The 22,610-nt window shown below is 40.1% G+C and overlaps 1 protein-coding gene across 1 annotated transcript in view; it reads left to right on the forward strand.

Moving 5' to 3' along the window:
• The window catches only part of Osbpl11 (oxysterol binding protein like 11), a 74,416-nt gene that overhangs the window by 36,422 nt on the left and 15,384 nt on the right, over nt 1–22,610 (forward strand). Inside the window, exons 7-10 of the mRNA XM_070030002.1 lie at nt 5,031–5,176; nt 13,861–14,001; nt 16,622–17,120; nt 21,262–21,448. Coding sequence (XP_069886103.1) covers nt 5,031–5,176; nt 13,861–14,001; nt 16,622–17,120; nt 21,262–21,448 — 973 coding nt within the window. The remainder of the gene's footprint in view (nt 1–5,030; nt 5,177–13,860; nt 14,002–16,621; nt 17,121–21,261; nt 21,449–22,610) is intronic.

A 22,610-nucleotide genomic window follows, 5' to 3' on the forward strand; every position in this document is an offset into this window, starting at 1 on the left:
TGTTTGTTTTGCCAGGACTGAGGCTTGAACTTAGGGCTTCGGCTCTTTCCCTGAGCCTCTCTGTGCTCAAAACTATTGCTCTACCACTTGAGCCACAGCGCCACTTTCAGCTTCTTCTGTGTATGTGGTACTGAGGAATCGAACCCAGGGCTTCATGAATGCTAGGCAAGCACTCTACCACTAAGCCACATTCCAAGCCCTTTTCTATTATAAAGTAACACATTTATTCTAGATAATTTAGAAACCAGTACTACTACATAGTTGCAAGAAGATGAAAAAACGGGCTGGAAGTTGGCTCAGTGGTAGAGCGCTTGCCTTGCATGCATGAGGCCCTGGGTTCGATTCCTCAGCACCACATAAGCAAAAAGAAAAAAGCCAGAAGTGGCACTGTGGCTCACGTGATAGAGCGCTAGTCTTGAGCTGAAGAGCTGAGGGACAGCACCCGGGCCCAGAGTTCAGGCCCCATGACCAGACCCAAAAACAAAAAACAAAAACACAAAAAAAGAAGAAAAAATATCCATTACCTATTAAACAGAAGTCACTACTATTAATATATATTAATATTCTTTTTATTTATCTTATTTTTAGAAAATATATGTAAATTTATAAAAAACATTTTCAGTACTTGGGTTTGAACTCAGAACTTTGCAATTAGTAGGCAGGTGCTCTACTGAATGACACCTCCTGCCCATTTTTTCTCTCACTTTTTTTTTTTTTTTTTTTTTGCCAGTTCTGGGGTTTGAACTCAGGCCTGGGCACGGTCCCTGAGCTTCTTTTTGCTCAAGACTAGCACTTTACCACTTGAGCCATAGTGCCACTTTTGGCGTTTTCTATTTATGTGGTACTGAGGTAAGTACTCTACCACTCAGCCACATTCCCAGCCTATCTCCCACATTTTTAATGAATATAATTGATTGTACAAGGGGCTTTCATTTTGATTTGGCCAAATATGCATAAAATGTACCTTGATTAGACACCTCTTTAGTCATTCTCCCTCATCCCCACTCCTTGTTTTGCCACAGATTCTTGCTTTTTATTTTTTGCCTGGCCTAGGCTGGCCTATGATCCTTCAGTTTACATCTTCCTTTTTATTTAGCTGGGATAATGGGCACATGACACCACATACAACTATTGATTGAGTCTCACAAATTTTTTGCCTAGGTTGGCCTTGAACTGTGTCCTCCCAATCTCTACTTCCTAGTGAGCAAGGGTTGTAAATGTGAGCCGTGATGCCTTTTCTGTAACTTAATAACCAGAATAGTTTCCAAGACTTTTAAAAAATATGCTTTTAATAAACAATTTTTATTGCCTGTATTATATTCCCTAGAGGACATGTACTTTGGCTCACTTAACTTTTTTATTAAATGTTAGATGTTAAGAAATTTGGATTAATTACAGTTAATATTAATTTTATGAAGGCAAAGAAGCAGTTTACTTCCAATCTATGCTACTTAATTTTTTAAAAAGTATACGTAGTAGCCCAGTGCCAGATACTAGATTAAATGCTCAATAAATTACTTGATTTGATTCTATGTTTTTTGTTTTTGTTTTTGGTAGTTATGCTAGGTGTTTGAACTCGGCCATGTGTCTGCTATGTTGGCATAGTACTACCCAACAGTGCTGGTTATTTTTATGATAAGATCTAATAGCTTTGTTTTGTTTTAGGCAGTACTAGAGTTTGGACTCAGAGCCTCAATCATGTTAAGCAGGCATTCTGCTGCTTGAGCCATTCTGCCAGCCCCATTTTGCACCAGTAATTTTTAAGATAGGGTCTTCATTTTTGCCCAGTCTGGTCTGGACTGCAGTTCTCCTATTTGTGCTTCCTTTTGTTTCTGTGATAACAGGTACCTTTTTACCACTCCCAGCCACTGATGGTGATAGAGTCTCGTGAACTTTTTTTTACTATGATGGCCTCAGACCTTTTCCCCATTTCCATTTTCTTAGTGGCTAAGATTACAGGCTTGACCATCACACCTAGTTTATGTCATTTTTTAAATATGTAGAAGTTTGATTTGTATGACTTAATAAGATGGTCTTATTTCTCCTAGCTTCATAATTAAGGATGTATGTGTAATATAGATTTGCTTTTAAATGCTTAAGATAAAAATTATTACAACATCACTATTTTTTGGATCATAGGTTTAAGATATTTTGGAGCATTAATTGCCATATTTTCCAAGTTAGGCCTGTGGAGAGACTTTTTGGGCTCAAGACTAGCACTCTACCACTTGAGCCACAGCAAATGTTAAGTCCCATAAGAACTTTTTGTTTTTGAGGTAGGATGTTAGAATGTAGCCCAGGCTTTTTCAAACTCATCATCAGCCTATCTCAGCTTCTCAGTGCTAGGATTAGAGGGATGTGTCATCATGTCAGGTTTGTAAGGTCTTAATATATATTATCCAAAGTCTCAGTAATATTTATTTGTCTAGAAGGTAGAGAGACCAAATGATACAATTTGATGCAATTGATCAGATACAACTTTGTGAGAGTTTGCAGTCTACTGAATGATCTGTTAAAATGGATCACCCCTACAACAAAATAGACAAAGTAAACAAGACTTGAGAAACAAAGGACCGTCACTCATTTGGTCGAATTGTTACTAAATGACCCCATATTGTTGATCACATACATAGTACATATGTGCACATTGGAGGGAAACTAGGAAGGGAGGACACAGAACTAGAGGGAAAAGGGAAAACAACAGTGGACCCATCAGCTGCACTGGACATTGATCAAAACGAACTAAGTAAGTCAGTGGCAGTGTTGGGAGGGAGGGAATAAGTGGGAAAGAGGGAACAGCTGACACTATGCAAAAGGAAAGCAATGTACATATCACCCAATTTGGAAGAAATAACTTCATAGTCAAACTCCATAGAACTCATAAATTTTATAGACCATGATAGACAATTTGTCCCATTAAGGTTAGAATGTGTTTATGACTTCAACTAAGCATCACTATCCCACAATACTGTGAAATTATGTAATCACTTAACCACAATAAAAAATTTGCAAAAATGGATCACCCCATCACCCCCATACTAATAATTAAACCCAGGGCTTGGTATTCAATAGGCCAGCCTCTGCCATCTGAGCTACACTCTCAGTCCTTTTTTTTTTTTTTTTTCTCCCTGATAACCCTGGTGCTTGAACTCAGAGCCTGGGTACTGTCCTTTTGTACTAAGCTTTTGTGCTAGCCATAGCTTTTTTGGCTTTATTGGTAGTTAATTAGAGATAAGTCTCACAGATTTTCCTGCCAAGACTGGCTTCAACCGTGATTCTCAGATCTCAGCATACTGAGTAGTTAGGATTACAGGCATGAGCCATTAGTGCCCAGCCTTTTTTTTTGTATTTTGCTTTAGAGATAGGATATTGATACCTTTGCCTGAGCTGGCCTCAGAATCTTGATCCTCAGCCTTCTCAGTGTCTGGGCCTGCACCTCAACGCCCAACAAAAATGAGTCTTTTAATTAGTGTCCATATGCATTTTATTTTTAGAAGTAAAGAAATCTGGATAAATAAATGATTCTGGGGAGGAAAGAGAAACAAATACATAAATTTACCTGGGCACTGGTGGCTTATGCCTGTAATCCTAGTTACTCAGGAGGCTTGAGATCTGAGGATCACGGTTCAAAACCAGCCTGGGCAGGAAAGTCCATGAAACTCTTATCTCCAGTTAACCACCAAAAAACTGGAAGTGGTGCTGTGGCTCAAGTAGTAGAGCACTTGCCTGTAACTGAAGAGCTGAGGGACAGCGCTCAGGCTGAGTTGAAGCCCCACGACTGACCAAATTTAAAAAAAAAGAAAAACAAATAAAATATTTTAGGGTAGAAGCAGTGTGTTTTCTTTAGAATTTATAAACAGTCCCTTAGAAACTTATCCAGGGCATTCCTCTAATCTTGTATCTCCCTAAGTGCCAGGAGGAGCAAAGTATAAAGAGTAAAGCAAGGTGGTTTGGTAGCCTGGTGGGGACTTTGGTGTTTTTTGTTTTTTGTTTGCCAGTCATGGTGCCTGAACTCTAGGCCTGGGCGCTGTCCCTCAGCTTTTCAGCTCCAGGCTAGTGCTCTACCGCTTGAGCCACAGCACCACTTCCAGCTTTTTCTGCTTATGTGGTGCTAAGGAATTGAACCCAGGGCCTCATGCATGCAAGGCAAGTACTCTACCACTGAGCCACCTTCCCAGTCCCATGGTGGGGACTTTGTAATTGAGTCTTCTACTGAAATCTAGAGATTGTTATAGACTGAGTAAATTCCTGTTTATTATAAATTTCTCCCTGTCACAGCTGAGCATCTCTTATACTAGCACTGAATAACCTAGCTTCTCTGAAACCTAGATCAGCCTCTGAAATCAAACGGAACATTTTCCATTATTGATTAGGCATAGAATCCACTTTGTTAAACTAGTTGAGGTAACAAGAGACCTTTGAGTCATTAACTGAGAAGATGACAGGTTGCTACATGTGACCACTGTCTTTCACTAGGTCAGCTATTATTTATTCAGTAGAAGAATTTTTCAGTTTAAAAAGTTAGGTGGTATTTTTATGTTTAAAGTTACGAAAAGACATTAAGAACAATTTTAAAATTAGATCCAAGGAGTTGTTTTGATTGTTTATAGAATTATAATCCCAATTTGGCACAAACTATAGCCTCACAGACTGAGACCCCTTTTGTAGTTATGACCTTTAAAGCCTAATGCATACCTGCTGCTTACTAGAAGGCATAGTTTATTCAGAGAGCACAGCAAATCAACTGACTGGTAACATACTTCATGATTCAAACATTGCCCAAGAAGTGAGTTCAGACCTATTCAGAGTTGATTTCTCTTAGTGTCTCATTTCAAGTTGCCAGTTGCTCTGCTGTAAAATACCCAATCATGGAGCTTATGCTAATGAGGTTCAGTGGCTGTCTTTCAGGTACAGGTTGAATTGCTTTTAGTCTTGTAGGCTCAAAACAAAATTGTTTAATAAAATCTGCATCTGCTGAACTTTCCAGATTATGAGCAAGTTTCAGCGCAAGTTTTCTCTTACTTCATCAGGAACGACAATCGAGTGGTTAGAACCAAAGATACCTTTATCAAACCACTATAAAAATGAGGCTGAGCAGCCCTTCACAACTGAGCAGAGTAAGCCTGTGGCAGTCCCAGAAGAGCAGTCTGTTGCAGAATCTGGACTATTAGCAAGGGTAAGGTAATAAGAAAATACGCTTTTGATGAAAAGGGTCAATTTTTTCATTGTTAGGATGTGTTATATAACACTGAAGCAACCGTTGTAGATTATGAGCATTATTGCTCTACTTTGAACTTCATTTGCTTTGAAAAGCTATCTTGTATTAAACTCAACATTTATTTCCTAGGTTAAGTCCTGTACCCTTTTTAGCTTTGGTTTACTTGTCATGAGTGTATTTTAAAAAATTGAAATGTATTTTTTTCTGGAAAATAACTTAATATGTTAGGATTATAGAATTATTTGAGATATATATTTATTATTTATTTATTTATTTATTTATTTGTTTGTCAGTTGTAAGGCTTGAACTCAGGACTTAGGGTCTATCCCTGAGCTCTTTTGCTCAAGGCTACTGCTCTATCACTTTGAGCCACAGTGCCACTTCTGGTTTTTGAGTGGGAATTAGAGGTAAGAGTCTCATTCCTGTGGGACTTTTCTGTCGGGGCTGGCTTTGAACCTCAATCCTCAGATCTCAGCCTCCTGAGTAGCTATGATTACAGGCATGCCACCAGCTGGCTTGCAAAATATTTTTTTCTTACCTCTCAATTTTTTTTTTTGAAGTTTTGAGATGATACTACTATGCAGTCCAGGCTCACCTTGAACTCAGGATCCTTCTCTCTTACCTCAAGTGCTGAGGTTATAAGTGTGTGCCACCACACCCATCTTGCTATTGTTTTTTTTTTTTTTTTTTATTCTTTTTTTTTTTTTTGTCCGGTTGTGGGGCCTGAACTCTGGGCCTGAGCACTGTCCCTCAGCTCTTCAGCTCAAGGCTAGTGCTCTACCACTTGAGCCACAGCGCCACTTCCGGCTTTTTTCTTTTTGCTTATGTGGTGCTGAGGAATCGAACCCAGTGCCTCAGGCATGCAAGGCAAGCGCTCTACCACTGAGCCAACTTCCCAGCCCATCTTGCTATTGTTTTAATTTCACCTTCCCTACTAGATGTTACTAGTAGGTATGTAAGCTGAAAATTACACTATTGGGGGAGCTTTTTGATAGCACATGTTGTGCCATGCCAGTGTTTCAGATCTTAACTCTATTTAAAATAACATATGATCTCAGGGCTTAATATTTTTATAAAGTATTACTCATTCAACATTTCTTAGAGGATAAAAAGTATTTTATTCTGTTCATAGATCTACCACTATTATAAATCATGTGGGTTTTTTGTGTTTTTTTTTTTTGCCTTTTTGTGTTCACGTCTACCATTTTTATGGCCCCAGTAATTACATAGGTAATTTTGTTTTAAGCTCTTGATAGTTTGATAAGCATGTTCTGGCCTATGTAATTAAAATTTTAAATTTTGAAGCAGGCTATTGAGTTGGTATCCCTATTATTGAATATCTACTTTGTTTATTCTTCTTTGTTATTATAAATAGAACTATATTATCTTATTTGCTGCTTTTTCTCTCCTCTTTCTTTGGATTGTTTCTTCAGTTTGTATCCCAAGTAGAAATACTAAGTCAAGAGCAATACACAGTTTGTGGTTATTTATATGTTAGTAAATTATGTCTTAAAAGATATGATATAGGAGCCGGGTGCCAGTGGCTCACACCTGTAATCCTAGCTACTCAGGAGCCTGAGATCTGAGGATCACAGTTCAAACCAGCCCGGTCAGGAAAGTCTGTGAGACTCTGATCTCCAATAAACCACTAGAAAACCAGAAGTGGTGCTGTGGCTCAAAAGGTAGAGCACTCACCTTGAGCTGAAGAGCACAGGGACAGCGCCCAAGCCCAGAGTTCAAGCCCCATGACCGACAAAAAAAAAAAAAAAAAAAAAAAAAAAAATATATATATATATATATATATATATTTATAGTTATATATTTATTTTATATATATATGATACAGGTATTTTCAAAGCTGGCAAAGGTGTTAACTTACCTAGGTGGACAATGGGGACAGGAGGCAGGAAAGTAGGAAAGGGCAGGGGGAAAAAAAAGTAATGTGTGATGTATATGAGATGCTTTTTTGTCTGTAGTTTTTTGACTAGATTAATTATAGAGCCAAGCAATTAGCAAATATTTATTAAGCTATCTAGTTAAGACAAGTCCAGCATTAAGAACTAAGGAGAAGAAAATATTCTTTCACTACAGAGACTTAACATTAACGGCTTGGAGTAATAACACATACTTCTGGAAGCACTGAAATGTCATGATCATACAAAGCAATATTTTTTTCCTTAGTTGAGACTCTTAGGAGTCAGAGAAAGAAGGGAGACTGTGGAGTGGATGAGAAATGCTTTAGAGACAAAGTGGAACTAGAATTGGGCATTGATAGGAGAGGATTTACAAAATGGAGAAATAACAAAGACAGGAATACCACAGCACATATAACTGTTGATTAATGGTTTGAACTCAGGATGTGCCATTTGCTAACAAATGGTCCACTTAATTAACACTCTTAGTTTCGATTTCCTCATCTGTAAAGCAGTGACAACACCTTATGAAATTATGATAAGACATAGCATCTAACTTATAAGAAAGATCACATTGTTGTTGAACATGATGTTCATGTTGCACTTTATGTGGAATAGTACTCCCTAAACACTGCTCCATGGACTACAGTGTAAACTGCTCCCAAAAAAACATAAGCCAAGGAGACAAATTAATGACAGTAGGCTCATAAGTGTAGAGAAGGGCATGAAATGTTTATTGCTTTGTAGCATGACTTGAAAGTAAAGGTATGATCAAAGATTATTTAGCAAAAATAAAGACAGTAGACAGGGTATATTTCAAATGGAAAAAAAAAATCATTGGATGGCCGGGCGCTGGTGGCTCATGCCTGTAAATCCTAGCTACTCAGGAGGCTGAGATCTGAGGATCGAGGTTCAAAGCCAGCCCGGGCAGGAGAGACCGTGAGACTCCTATCTTCAATAAACCACCAGAAAACCGGAAGTGGTACTGTAGCTCAAGTGGTGGAGCGCTCACCTTGAGCTGAAGAGCTGAGGGACAGTGCCCAAGCCCTCTGAGAGTTCAAGCCCCACGACCGACCAAAAAAAATCAGTGGACTCTGTGAATGTAAGGTTGTATTGAAAATGACTTGGAGTTTTGTTTTAGTTTCCAGGAGTAGGAGGGGAGGACATGAGGTTTGAACTTTGGGCCTCCAACCTTAGTAGGCAGGCACTCAATTACTAGCCATATTCTGATCCCATTGTATTTTATTTTATTGTTTTTTATTTTTGTGAGTCATGGGGCTTGAACTCTGGGTCTCAACACTGTCCCTCAGCTTTTCAGTACAAGGCGAGACTCTACCACTTGAGCAACAGCACCACTTCCAGTTTTCTGGTGGCTTATTGGAGATCAGAGTCTCACAGACTTTCCTGCCCAGGCTGGCTCTGAACCGTGATCCTCAGATCTCAGGCTCCTGAGTAGCTAGGATTACAGACGTAAGCCGCTTGCACATTTTATTTTTCAGGTAGAGTCCTTTTGCTTGGTCCTCCTCCCTATAGCTTTATAGCTTCCTGTGTATTTGGGATCATAGGCATTCATCACCATGGTTGAGATGGGATCTCATTATCTTTTTGCCTGAAGTAGCCCTAAACAGTCATCCTCCTAACCTCTACCTCCCAAGTAGCTGCAATTATAGTAGTGAGCCACTATACTCAGCTGAACTTAAAGTTTTTGAGCCTCAATAACGATAGAATTGTGTTGCCATTTACAAAGCTGGGAGAATTGGGAAGAAAGAGCCTTGTATGAGAGAAGGAATATTATGATTACCAATATGTTGAATTTACAGGAGAGAAAATGTGATCATAAAGGTTTCTGAAAAGCAATTTCAATAGTGGAACTGAAGTTTTGGTGAGAGATCAGGTCTAGAGATAAAATTTATAAGTAAAAACAACTGGAAGTCTGAGAGTCCAGAATAAACATTATTCTAAATGAGAACATAGATAAAGGCTCATGTTTGAGATGGGCCACAGAGCTCTTGCAAAATGGTGAGTGCACTGAGTACCTCACCTCGTATAAATGGAAAACATATGAGTACATAATTGGGTTTTGTTTTATTTAAATTTCAAAAGCCATTAGACCTTATTTAAGCTCATAGGAATAAGCTTTATTATTCAGAAGGCTTACAGATGCCTTCTCTGGAATGTAAGCTTTGTTTTGTTTTGTTTTGTTTTTTGATCGGTTGTGGGGCTTCAACTCTGGGCCTGGGTACTGTCTCTTAGCTCTTCAGCTCAAGGCTAGTGTTCTGCCACTTGAGCCACAGCATGACTTCCAGTTTTCTGGTGGTTTATTGGAGATAAAGAATCACTGACTTTCCTGCCTGGGCTGGCTTTGAACTGTGATCCTCAGATCTCAGTCTCCTGAGCAGCTATGATTACAGGTGTGAACCACCAGCGCCTGGCTTGGAATGTAAGTTTAATGCAGACTGAAGACCTGTAGTATAATATTGAACTTTTTTTTTTTTTTTTTTGTCATCATGGGCTTGAACTCTGGGCTTGGGTCTTGTCTCTGAGCTCTTCAGCTCAAGACTAGTGCTCTACTACTTGAGCCACAATGCCACTTCAAGTTTTCTGGGTTAACTGGAGATAAGAGTCTCATGGATGTTCCTGCTAGGGCTGGTGATCCTCAGATCTCAGCCTCCTGAGTAGCTAGGATTACAGGAGTGAGCCACCGGCGCCCAGCTTTGCCACTGTATTTGCTGATCATTTCATTTATAGGAATTTTGTACATTTGAGCATGCTTATTTGAAGTTTTGGTAATGTGTCTTTACCTTAAACTTTTCTTTAAGAAAGGTATGATTGACCCATCAGAGGTATTTAAAAAAGAAGAGTTTCCAAATTCTTTCAGTCATACCAGTAATTTGAATTTAGTTAACATAATTTCTCTTTTATTTTGTTCTTTGGTGGGAGGACATTTTGTAGATTGAACTCAGGAAGGCCCTCTACCACTTGAGCCATACCTCTAGCCTTTCTGCATTATTTTAAAGTATTTTCTTGATTTATGCTTTAGCTGACTGGGGCTATGATCTCTCTCCTTGTGCTTGTGTGTGTTGCTGTGGATGACATGCATGTACCACTGCACCCAGTCATTGTACTTTCCCCGTAGCTAGAGAACAGGCATGCCACCACTATGCCCAGTCACTGAGAGGAATGTTGCAAACCTTTACACTGGGACTGGCCTCTGAATCCCCTGATTTCTGCTTCCCAAAGATTACAGGCTTGTCCCATTGTGTCTAGCTCTTTTTATCCTTTCTGTTTGTTTGTGCCAGTCCTGAAGCTTGAACTCAGGACTGGGGCCACAGTCCTCCCTGAACATTTTTGTTCAAGGCTAGTACTCTACTGATTGAGCCATAGCTCCACTTCTGATTCTTTTTGATGCTTAATTGGAGATAAGAAGCTCACAGACTTTCCTGACCTGGCTGGCTTTGAACCACAATCCTTATATCTCAGTCTCTTGAGTAGCTAGGATTACAAGCTGGAGCCGCTGGTGCCTGGCTTATCTTTTTATCTGGTATGGTTTTATTTTGTTTTTGTTACTGTTTTCAGTGCTGGGGTGTGAACTCAGGATCTCTAGTTGTGGCACCTTGCTTCCAGTACCTTTTATCTCTATTCTGAAAGGTATTTTGGCTTTTTTTTTTTTTTTACCTTTTTTTCCTGTCTGTTGTGGGGCTTGAGCTTTGGACCTAGTTGCTGTCTGTCAGCTCTTCAGCTCTCTACCACTTGCACCACAACACCACTTCTGGTTTTCTGGTGGTTAATTGGAGATAAGAGTCTCAGGAACTTTCCTGTTCAGGCTGGCTTTGAACTGTGATCTCAGCCTCCTGAGTAGCTAGGATTACAGATGATTGATTTTTTTTAATAAATGTAATTTTATTGTTATCATTAGGGTGTTGGACAGAAGAGTTACAATTCCATAAATCAGTGAAGAGTACAGTTCTTCTTGGACAGTGTCACCCTTCCTTCACTTTTCCCCAGTTTCCCCCTCCTGTCCCTGCTTTCCAGTTACATAGTTTATTTTTTACATAGTGTATATGGAATACCATGACTACATTTGTTAGCCCTCTCTCTATTTCTGTGTCCTCCTCTTATTCCCTTCTAAAAAGACAAAAAACAACAACAGAAAACTAACTGGCTATTTTTATATTGAAACAAAAATGTTTTATTTCTTTACTGTTTTTAGTCGAGGAAGTGTTTTTTGTTTTTGTATCGGTCGTGGTGCTTGAATTCTGGGCCTGAGCACTGTCCCTCAGCTCTTCAGCTCAAAGCTAGCACACTACCACTTGAGCCACGAGCCACTTCCTTCAGTTTTCTGAGTGATTTATTGGAGATAAGAGTCTCACGGAAGCCTGTGACTCACACCTGTAATCCTAGCTACTCAGGAGGCTGAGATCTGAGGATCACGGTTGAAAGCCAGCCCGGGCAGGAGAGACCGTGAGACTCCTATCTCCAATAAACCACTACAGAACCAGAAGTGGCGCTGTAGCTCAAGTGGTAGAGTGCTCGCCTTGAGCTGAAGAGCTGAGGGACAGCGCCCAGGCCCAGAGTTCAAGCCCCACAACCGCCAAAAAAAAAAAAAGTCTCACGGAGTTTCTTGCCCGAGCTGTCTTTGAACCATGATCCTCAGATCTCAGCCTCCTGAGTAGATAGGATTATAGAAGTGAGCCACCAGTGCCAGGCTTTGTTGTTGTTTCTTTCTTTCTTTCTTTTTTTTTTTTTTTGTGGGTCATGGGGTTTGAACTCTGGGGTGCTGTCTCTCAGGTCTTCAGCTCAAGGTTAGCACTCTACCCCTGAGCTACAATGTCACTTCCAGTTTTCTGGTGGTTTACTGGAGTTAAGAGTTTCACAAACTTTCCTGCCTAGGCTGGCTTTGAACCTCGATCCTCAGATCTCAGCCTCCTGAGTAGCTAGGATTACAGGCCTGAGCCACTAGTGCCTAGCTGTTGTTGTTTTCTTTTTTTGTGGTCGTGGGGCTTGAACTCATGGCTTGGGTGCTATCCCACAGCTCTTCAGCTCAAGGCCAGCGCTTACTGCTTGAGCCACCGTGCCACTTCGAGTTTTCTAGTGCTTTATTGGAGATAAGAGTCTCATGGACTTTTCCTGCCTGGGCTGGCTTTGAACTGTGATCCTCAGATTTCAGACTCCTGAGTAGCTAGGATTACAGGTGTGAGCCACCGATGCCAGGCTTCTTTTGTTGTTTCTTAATGCTAGTATTGAACATGTCTCAGTGCCTCAGACATGCTAAATATCAGCTTTATCACTAAGCTATATGCCATTTACCTATGTTTTCACCTCAGATTTAATGGTACGTTACCAGATCTTTGGAGAACATTATTTAATCAAGTACTAGAAAGTTTTTCCCCCTGAGATCTCATAAAAGTATTTAATCTCATAAAATGATTACATTCGATGTCGAGAGGGAGATTGTCAGCTTTCTCTTGTTTTATACTGAGTAACGGTTTAAGTTTACTTAAACGATATTATTTAGACAACATATCAAGGAACATTTCCTGGCAAACTTACTTTTATTGAAAAATGAGGATTGAGAAAGCCTTTGGGATCTGTCCTTAAGACCATAAAAATAGAAATAATTCTGACATACACAAATAGTAGTTGCTGTATTATCTTAACTAAACCATTAATAAGGTTTTCAGAATGTGAGGCTTTTATTTTTTGTCAGTTATGGGGCTTGAACTCTAGGCCTGGGTGCTATCCCTAAGCTCTTCAGCTCAAGGCTAGCACTATACCACGTGAGCCACAGTGCCACTTCTGGTTTTCTTGTGGTTAATTGGAGATAAGAGTTTCACAAGCCGGGTGCTGGTGGCTCACGCCTGTAATCCTAGCTACTCAAGAGGGTGAGATCTGAGGATCGAGGTTCAAAGCCAACTCGGGCAGGAAAGACTGTGAGACTCCTATCTCCAATAAACCACCAGAAAACCGGAAGTGGCGCTGTAGCTTAAGGGTAGAGCGCTCGCCTTGAGCTGAAGAGCTGAGGGACAGCGCCCAGGCCCAGAGTTCAAGCTCCACGACCGACAAAAAAAAAAAAAAAAAAAAGAGTGTCACAGACTTTCCTGCCCAGGCTGGCTTTGAACCATGATCCTAAGATCTCAGCTTCCTGAGTAGCTAGGATTATAGGCATAAACTACCAGTGCCCAACTGTGAGGTTTTTTTTTTAACTAAGATTTTTTTTTATTAGAATGTGAGTTTTTATAGATTTTCTTGATAGAAAGGAGGTAGAAAAAGGAGAAGTTAAAAGCAAAAATGTGGTCAGAAACCTGTCCTTGCACATATTATACAATGCAAGGACAGTTAAAGGATAAATTGTATGTGTGTGTGCATATGTGTGTGAGAGTGAACTCTTCAATGTCAGTTATAGATATTGATGGTATCCCCTGACAGGTGATCAAGCCTGAGATTAGAATGAGACAGTTTTTGCTCTTTTTGGAATTTCCTGTTTATATAAAACACATTTTATATGCAATACATATTGCAAAACCATTAAATGTTCAATAGCATTAATAATAGGCCTTTTGAAAGCTACTTATCCCATAGCCAAATGATGAAAAATATATTCAGAAAAATTTTCACCCTTCTTCTGATTTGTTTAGGTCCAATGTAAGCATCTCTGATTTGAATCTCTTATTCTTCATTGATAGTAATCAGTACTCATCAGTCTAGACTTCTACTTTGTTTTTTTCCTAGGAACCAGAAGAAATCAACACTGATGACGAGATCGAGGACACCTGTGACAACAAGGAGGATGACTTGGGAGCTGTGGAAGAGCAGCGCAGTGTTATTCTTCATCTTCTGTCCCAGCTCAAGCTGGGCATGGATTTAACCAGAGTAAGTAAGAGGACAAACTGAGCACGGAGAATGTCAGTGCAGGACAGTACTTGGATGTTTGGTTTTGTTTTTTAACGACTTGAGCCATACTCCCAGCCCCTGAAATTGTTAATGTTGTCAGGACTTTTCATTCTTTATGGTTTGCCTTCCCATCCTCCTCATTGGCTCCTAGATGCTTGGCAGAAAGAGCTTGAGTTTGAGGCCAGCCTCAAACTGTATAGTGAGTTCAGTGCCAGTATAGGATACACAGCTTCTTGGCTCAAACAAATAAGGCTAATTTTGTGTGTTTGTTTGTGTGTGTGTGTGTGTGTGGTGTGTGTGTGTGTGTGTGTGTGTGTGTGTGTGTGTGTGTGTGTGTGTGTGTGTGTGTGTGTGTGTGTGTGTGTGTGTGTGTGTGTGTGTGTGTGTGTGTGTGTGTGTGTGTGTGTGTGTGTGTGTGTCGGTCGGCTTGGGCACTGTCCCTCAGCTCTTCAGCTCATGGCTAGCACTCTATCACTTGAGCCACAGTGCCACTTCTGGTTTTTATTTTTTTATATGCAGAATGCCTCATGGCAAAAAGCACTTGTAGGTTTTTTTTCGTTTGTTTATTTTCTGTAAAAGGAATCCATTGCTATATTACAATGGAAAATCTAAAGAAAAGCTTTTGTGCTCAAGGCTAGTGATCTGCCATTTGAGCCACTGAAATGGATTCTTACTGACTTTCTTGCCCGAGTTAGCTTTGAACCATGATCCTCAGATCTCAGGCATTAAGCCATTGGTGCCTAGCATGGCCCCATTGCTTTTAGGCCCATGGCAAAGCAAAGCATGGAAGAAGGAGCATAGTGGAGGAAAGGTGCTCACTTATTTCATGGAAGCTAGGAATCAAAGAGGACACAGAGAGGAAGAGGTCAAGGCAAGGTGGTATACCCTTCAAAGGCATGGCCCCAGAAACCTACTTTCTCCAAGTAGGCCCCACCTTCCACCCTTAAAGCACTTCCCAGTATTGTATTCACATTTTAATCCATCACTAGATTAAACCATTAACTCTAAACCCTTATGATCTAATAATATCTGAAAGTACTCACACAGATATATCCTGAGGAGCCATCTACCAAACCAGTCAAGTAGAAATCAAGATAACATTTTATAGCCTTTTCTTGAAATCCAGAATTTGTGTTTAATTGTAGCCATTTTGGCAAGCTCTCATTTCCTTTTTTTGTTTGTTTTTTTTGTCTGTCTTGGGGCTTGAACTCTGGGCTTGGGCGTTGTCCCTGTGCTCTTCAGCTCAAGGCCAGCGCTCTACTGCTTGAGCCACAGCGCCACTTCTGATTTTCTAGTGGTTTATTGGAGATCAGAGTCTCACAGACTTTTCTGCCCAGGCTGGCTTTGAACCATGATCCTCAGGATCTCAGCCTCCTGAGGAGCTAGGATTACAGTCATGAGCCACTGGCGCCCGGCTTCATTTCCTTTTAAGCACGTTTTTCATGTATGTTGGAAATTAGAGGCCAGCTTTGGGAATACATAGTAACAACCTGTCTCAAAAGAGAAAAAGAGGGGCTGGGAAGGTGGCTTAGTGGTAGAGTCCTTGCCTTGCATGTATGAGGCCCTGGGTTTGATTCCTTAGCACCACATAAGCAGAAAAAGCCAGAAGTGGCACCATGGCTCAAGTGGTAGAGTGCTAACCTTGAGCTAAAGAGCTGAAGGACAGTGCCCAGGCCCATAGTTCAGGCCCCACGACTGACTAAAAAAAAAAAAAAAAAAAAAAAAAGAGGATTGGGGGGGGGGGGTCGGGGGGGGGGGGAGCCTGGGAAGGGGAAACAAAAGGAGGCGGCTACACTGCTTGATAAGAAATGTACTCATCATCTTGCCCATGTAATTGTAACCCCTCTGTACAGTATTTTCACAATAAAAAATTATAGAAGGTTAAAAAAAAAGAAAAATACAGACACATACACACACACACACACACACATTCAGAGTGAGTATGTTCAGACTTTTTTCATTCTTCTTTTCTAAACAGTACACATACTGATATAGTAATAAGTTGTTGTTTTTTTTTTGTGTGACAGTCCTGGGGCTTGAACTCAGGGCTTGGGTATGGTCCCTGAGGGTTTTTTGTTTGTTTTTTTTTTTTCTCAAGCCTAACTCTACAACTTAATCTACAGTTCCACTTCCAGTTTTTTTGGTGGTTTCATTGGAGAGAGTCTCACAGACTTTCCTGCCTGGGTTAGCTTTGAATTGAACCACAACCCTCAGATCTCAGCCTCCTAAATACCCAGGGTTATAGGTATGAGTCACTGGCACTCAGCAGCATGCTTCTTTTTTTAGTAAGACCAAATACTTTAAAAAGACCAAATATCTTTTTTTTTTTTTTTTTTTTTGCCAATCCCAGGGCTTGAACTCAGGGCCTAGAAACTGTCCCTGTGCTTCTTTTGCTCAAGGCTAGCGCTGTACCACTTGAGCCACAGTGGCACTTCTGTTTTTTTCTGTTTATGTGGTACTGAGGGTGCATGCTAGGCAAGCACTCTACCACTAAGCCACATTCCCAGCCCTGTATCATTATCTTTAATGTCCATCTAGAATGAATGCTTTTAATGTGATAAGAAATTTTTGTCTTTGGTTCCTTTTTCTTGTTGTTTAGGTGGTGCTTCCTACATTTATCCTAGAGAAACGATCCTTGCTGGAAATGTATGCAGATTTTATGTCTCATCCAGACCTATTTATAGCCATCACTAATGGAGCCACAGCAGAAGACAGAATGATTCGTTTTGTTGAGTACTATCTTACCTCATTTCATGAAGGCCGGAAAGGTGCCATTGCTAAGAAACCATACAATCCTATCATTGGAGAGACATTTCACTGTTCTTGGAGGATGCCGAAAAGCGAGGTAGCATCCAGTATTGCTAGCAGTTCTTCCACGCAGGCAGTCACAAATCATGCTCCTCTGTCAGAAGAACCTTTGGGACAGGTGGGATCAGACTATTACACAGTCAGATTTGTTGCCGAGCAGGTTTCCCATCATCCTCCAGTCTCAGGATTTTATGCAGAATGTGCAGAAAGGAAGATGTGTGTAAATGCCCATGTCTGGACTAAAAGCAAATTCTTAGGCATGTCAATAGGTGTGACAATGGTTGGAGAAGGTAAGGAGAAATATTGTTCTTCAATTTTTAATATTAAACTACAGTCATTTTTGGAAGCAATATATTTATTCATTTCAAAATATTTAGAATATTTTGTACCAATTTCTTCGTTCTGATTTCTGTTGTGTTCTAGAACACTTGTTGGAAAGCAGGGAGACTATAACTGGGCTAAAGAATATATTTTTATTGTTAAAATTGGAAAAAAATAAATTTGAAAAGAAGAAATAAAAACATCTCTGATTCTTTAATCTACAGATGGATAGTTTGAGCTAGAATATTATATTTTTTACTTGGTAGATTTATTCATACTTTTAGTTTCAGAAAATTATGATGATTAATAGTAGTGTTCTGCTTTTCTTTACAAATATATTCATTTTTCTATATCATTTATAAAGCAAGTATTTAATGACTGTATCTATGAAATATATTACTGCTGGGTGCTGATGGCTCATGCCTATAATTCTAGTTCCTCAGGAGGCTGAAAACTGAGGGTTAAAGTTGGAAGCTCAGAGACAGTGCCCAGACCATAAATGTTGAAGTACAACCAGGTTTAGAACCTCATTTTTTGACATGCGCTCCTCAAAACAGTTCTTCTTTTCAGTTCATATAATACAGAGTTCATATAATACATGCATTATTTCAAGAAAGAAAATACCTTAAGAAAAGAAAAAAAAAACAACAGTATCTTCATGAAGGAATATAAAAAAGTTAATTTCTTCTTTTTTTTTTTTTTGTCGGTCATGGGGGCTGAACTATAGGCCTGAGCGCTGTCTCTTAGCTCTTTAGCTCAAGGCTAGCACCCTACCACTTGAGCCACAGCACCACTTTTGGCTTTTGTATGCTTATGTGGTGCTGAGGAATTGAACCCAGGGCCCCATGCATGCAAGGCAAGCACTATACCACTGAGCCAAATTCCCAGCCCCAATTTCTTATTATTTTTAAGTACTTTTGTGTATTATGAATATGAATTGCCTTTGGGAAATGAAGTCAGCATTGGTTTGCCCTCAGCAGGAAGTATACAATCAAATTGGATTTATGACAACTAATTTTGCTCCTGTTAGCCATATTTTTAGTAGGAGAAGAAAATTCCATTTAGTTATTAGACAACTGATATTTTAGAGTTTTTTTGGGGGGAGGGGTCCAGTTGTGGGGCCTGAACTCTGGGCCTGGTCGTTGTCCCTCAGCTCTTCAGCTCAAGGCTAGCACTCTACCACTTGAGCCACAGCGCCACTTCCAGCTTTTTTCTTTTTGCTTATGTGGTACTGAGGAATCGAACCCAGGGCCTCAGGCATGCAAGGCAGGCGCTCTACCACTGAGCCACCTTCCCCGCCTGTGTTTTTTTTTTTATGGTACTTGGATTTGAACTCCAGGCCTCACATTTGCTGGGCAGGTGCTCTAACACGAGCCACTTGCTAAGCTACCCCTTTTTACATTGCTGACTCAGAAAGTGTCTCACCTCATGCTCTGGGAAGCCTGGATTTTGATTCTCTTATTTGTGTTTCTCCAGGTCTCTGGAATGACAGGTATGCACCACTATGTCCACTGTGTTTTTCTCATAGCTGGGGTAACTGGTGTGTACTACTGCACCAAGATGGAATCTCACAAACTTTTTTTTTTTTTTCTCAATCCTAGCCAGCCTCAAGTTACAGTCCCCTAATTTCCATGTCCCAAACAGCTCTTGGAGAGGATTAGTACTAGTTGGAGCCACTGTACTTGGCTTTTTTTTTTTAACCTGAGGATTGAACCAAAGGCCTCATGAATACTCAGCAAAAGCCCATCACTGAACCACATTCCCACCCTGAGATTTTAGAATTCTATGAATCTTATCCTATGTGTCTGTCATCACATTTATTCAAAACTGGCTATATATTTCTTCAGATTTTAAGTTCCACAATGGTGGCTGCGTTATGCAAAATACATTCTTAAAAATAGAAAATCAAGCCGGGAGCCAGTGGCTCACGCCTATAGTCCTAGCTACTAAGGAGATCTGAGAATCGTGGTTCAAAGCCAGCCTGGGCAGGAACATCCATGAGACTCCTATCTCCAATTAACCACCAGAAAACTGGAAGTGGTGCTATGGCTCAAATGGTAGAGCACTAGCCTTGAGCTGAAGACCTGAGGAACAGTGACAGGCCCTGAGTTCAAGACCCACAACTGAAGAAAATCATTACACCTGTAATGCTAACTCCCTAGGAAGCTGATAGCTAAAGGACCTAGGTTCAAAGCCAGTCTTGTGCAGAAAAGTCCACCAGACTCACATTTTCAATTAACCACCCAAAAGCTAGGCTGGATATGTGGTTCAAGAGGTAGAGTGTCAGCCTCAAACTTAGTGAGACCTTTTAGTTCAATCCACAGTACCAGGAAAAAAAAAACATACACCCAATTTATAAACAAATTAGTTTTTTACAAAATTAAAAATACAGTGTTTTTTTCAAACTTTAATTAATAATTCAGATATACTCAAGTATGTTATCTGTCTTCCATTATATATAGATTATAGCTGGAAACATATTTCTTAGGAAATGATTTAATCTTTTGTTTGTTTGTTTATTTATTTATTTTTGTCAGTTGTGGGGCCTGAACTCTGGGCCTGGGCGCTTGCTGTCCCTCAGCTCCTTAGCTGAAGGCTAGCGCTCTACCTCTTGAGCCACAGCACCACTTCCAGCTTTTTCTGCTTATGTGATGCTGAGGAATGGAACCCAGGGCCTCATGCATGCAAGGCAAGCATTCTACCAATGAGACACCTTCCCAGACCTTTATTTTTAGTTTTTATTCATTCATTTTTGGTGGTATTTGGGATGGTGTAGATAAGTTCTCTACCACTTAGAAATACCCTTATTTCTGAATGAACATTGTTCTTCAGGAAGAGTGTTAAAGGCAATACAAAAAGAATTGTTGATAGAACTTTGTGAACACTGCTTTAAGATCTCTTTGTGTTTGGTTTTCCTAAAAATTAAATATTTATCATAACTCTTGCCCTCATTTGAAGAGTGAGCTTGTGGTAAGCATTTGTTAATGGAGAGGTATCACAGTATTAGACTAAAGGTACATATCCAGTATCTGATGATGATACAGCCTAGAAGTTAATAATATGGCTTATATATGCTTAGTGTTCCTTAATTTTCTTATATAGACCACTTGTTTATTCACAATTTCTTTTTTGTGTTGTAAGCCATTTTAATATAGCAACTTTAACACAAAATCTCCTTAACCATATTATGGTATTGGTTTTTAATACATCCCTTGTAACTAAATATTTCAGAATTTGACTAACAAAACTTATTACTGTAGTTTTTGTGATAAAATGACATTTTATTTATTTATTTTTTTGGGGGGGGTCCGGTCATGGGGCCTGAACTCTGGGCCTGGGTGCTGTATCTCAGCTCTTCAGCTCAAGGCTAGCGCTCTACCACTTGAGCCACAGCGCCACTTCTGGTTTTTTTCTTTTTGCTTATGTGGTGCTGAGGAATCGAACCCAGGGCCTCAACTTGCAAGGCAAGCCCTCTACCACTGAGCCACCTTCCCAGCCCAAAATGACATTTTTTTTTATAAATGAAAAACATACTTTTCCTATCAAACTATCTGAGCTAAGGTCCTATACCTTTTGTAACACTGGTCATCTAGTTACTCCTAGAGATTACTAGTACTAATGACCAAATCTTAACATGGTACAGTATAGATAGTCTTTGACCCTGTATTATGCCTTTAGTTTTAGAAGCATACTTAATGTAGAGAATTTTTTTCTGCCAAGGACCATTTGGGTATTTATAACATTCACGGACCATACAAAATAACCAACAGCAGCCAACAAGAAGCATAGATGTTTATGTACCTGCCATGTACCAAATGATTTTAGGGCATTGTGTGGCCTGTAGGCTAGACATTCCCCATCCCTGAGAGGGAACTCAAAGTATTTCCACTGTAGCATTCACAGATCACATGAACCCCAAAGGAGCAGTAATATCACAGTGAAAGTAACCCTGACTCACCAGGAAATATTAACTGTAATTGTAAATGTAGTCAGTGTCATCCAAAGATCAGTGAAACAAAATAATGTTCTACTAGACATGAAAATACGTGGCTTTTTCTACTGTCCATTTCTTTAAGATGATGTTGGCTACGCTCATATTTTTACATTCAGGTATCCTCAGTCTGTTGGAGCATGGAGAAGAGTATACATTCTCCCTACCTTGTGCATACGCCCGGTCAATTTTGACTGTTCCTTGGGTGGAACTAGGTGGCAAAGTCAGCGTCAACTGTGCAAAGACTGGGTATTCAGCAAGCATCACTTTCCATACCAAGCCATTTTATGGTGGCAAACTGCACCGGTAAGAACATTTTAATCATATGCAGTACATCATTACTCTTTTCTTTTTTACTTTCTTTTTTTTTTTTTGGGGGGGGGGGTCCAGTCATGGGGCCTGAACTCAGCCTGGGCGCTGTCTCTCAACTCTTCAGCTCAAGGCTAGTGCTCTACCACTTGAGCCACTTCCAGCTTTTTTCTTATGTGGTGCTGAGGAATCGAACCCAGGGCTTCGAGTATGCAAGACAAGTACTCTACCACTGAGCCACCTTCCCAGCCCTTCATTACTCTTTTCTAAATCTTGAGTTATAACTCTTTTTTTTTTTTTTTTTTGCCAGTCCTTGGGCTTGAACTCAGGTCCTGGGCATTGTCTCTGACCTTCGATTTGCACAAAGCTAGCACTCTACTACTTGAGCCACAGCACCACTTCTGGCTTTTTCTATGTGGTATTGAGGAATCAAACTCAGGGCTCCGTGAATGCTCGGCAAGCACTCTACCACTAAGCCACATTCCCAGCCTATGACTCCTTATTCCTTATCTACCTTGTTTTAAATAGATGGGATGGGATTTTTATTCATGTGTACTCTTTGTTTAATCTATTTTGTTTGAAACAGATGAGTTGGCCATTGAGCAGAGCCTTAACCTTTTATCTTTGGGTTAGTTCCCTAATTTCTCTTTGTCTCCCCACCCACCCACCCCGCCCCTACCTTGGGGCTTAAACTCTGTGCTGGGCACCGTCCAGTTCTTCAGCTCAAGGCAAAGTGCTCTACCTCTGGAGCCACAGTACCACTTCCAGTGTTTTGGTGGTTAATTGGAGATAAGAGTCTTAAAGACTTTATTGCCTGGGCTGGCTTTGAACTGTAATCCTGAGATCTCAGCCTCCTTAGTAGGTAGGATTACAGGTGTGAACCACCAGCACCCAGCTTTGTCTTATAAAGTAGTTCTCTGATTCATTGTTTTAGGAAAACTTGTATGTAGAAGAGGCTGGAGGCATGTCTCTAAGCAAAAGTGAGGCACTAAGTTCAAACCCAATACTGCCAAAACAAACAGAAAACAAAAATAAAGGAAATTTTGGAAAGAACTTAGCTTTAAGAGTACATCAGGAGCTATATTCAAATCCTGACTAATTATAAGCTATTTGATTTAGGGCAGTTTGCCTAAATTTTTGTGCCACAATTTCTTTACCT

This window comes from Dipodomys merriami, unplaced genomic scaffold (assembly GCF_024711535.1).
Source record: "Dipodomys merriami isolate MVZ:Mamm:240054 unplaced genomic scaffold, mDipMer1.0.p SCAF_2, whole genome shotgun sequence".
In the NCBI taxonomy this organism is placed as follows: domain Eukaryota; kingdom Metazoa; phylum Chordata; class Mammalia; order Rodentia; family Heteromyidae; genus Dipodomys; species Dipodomys merriami.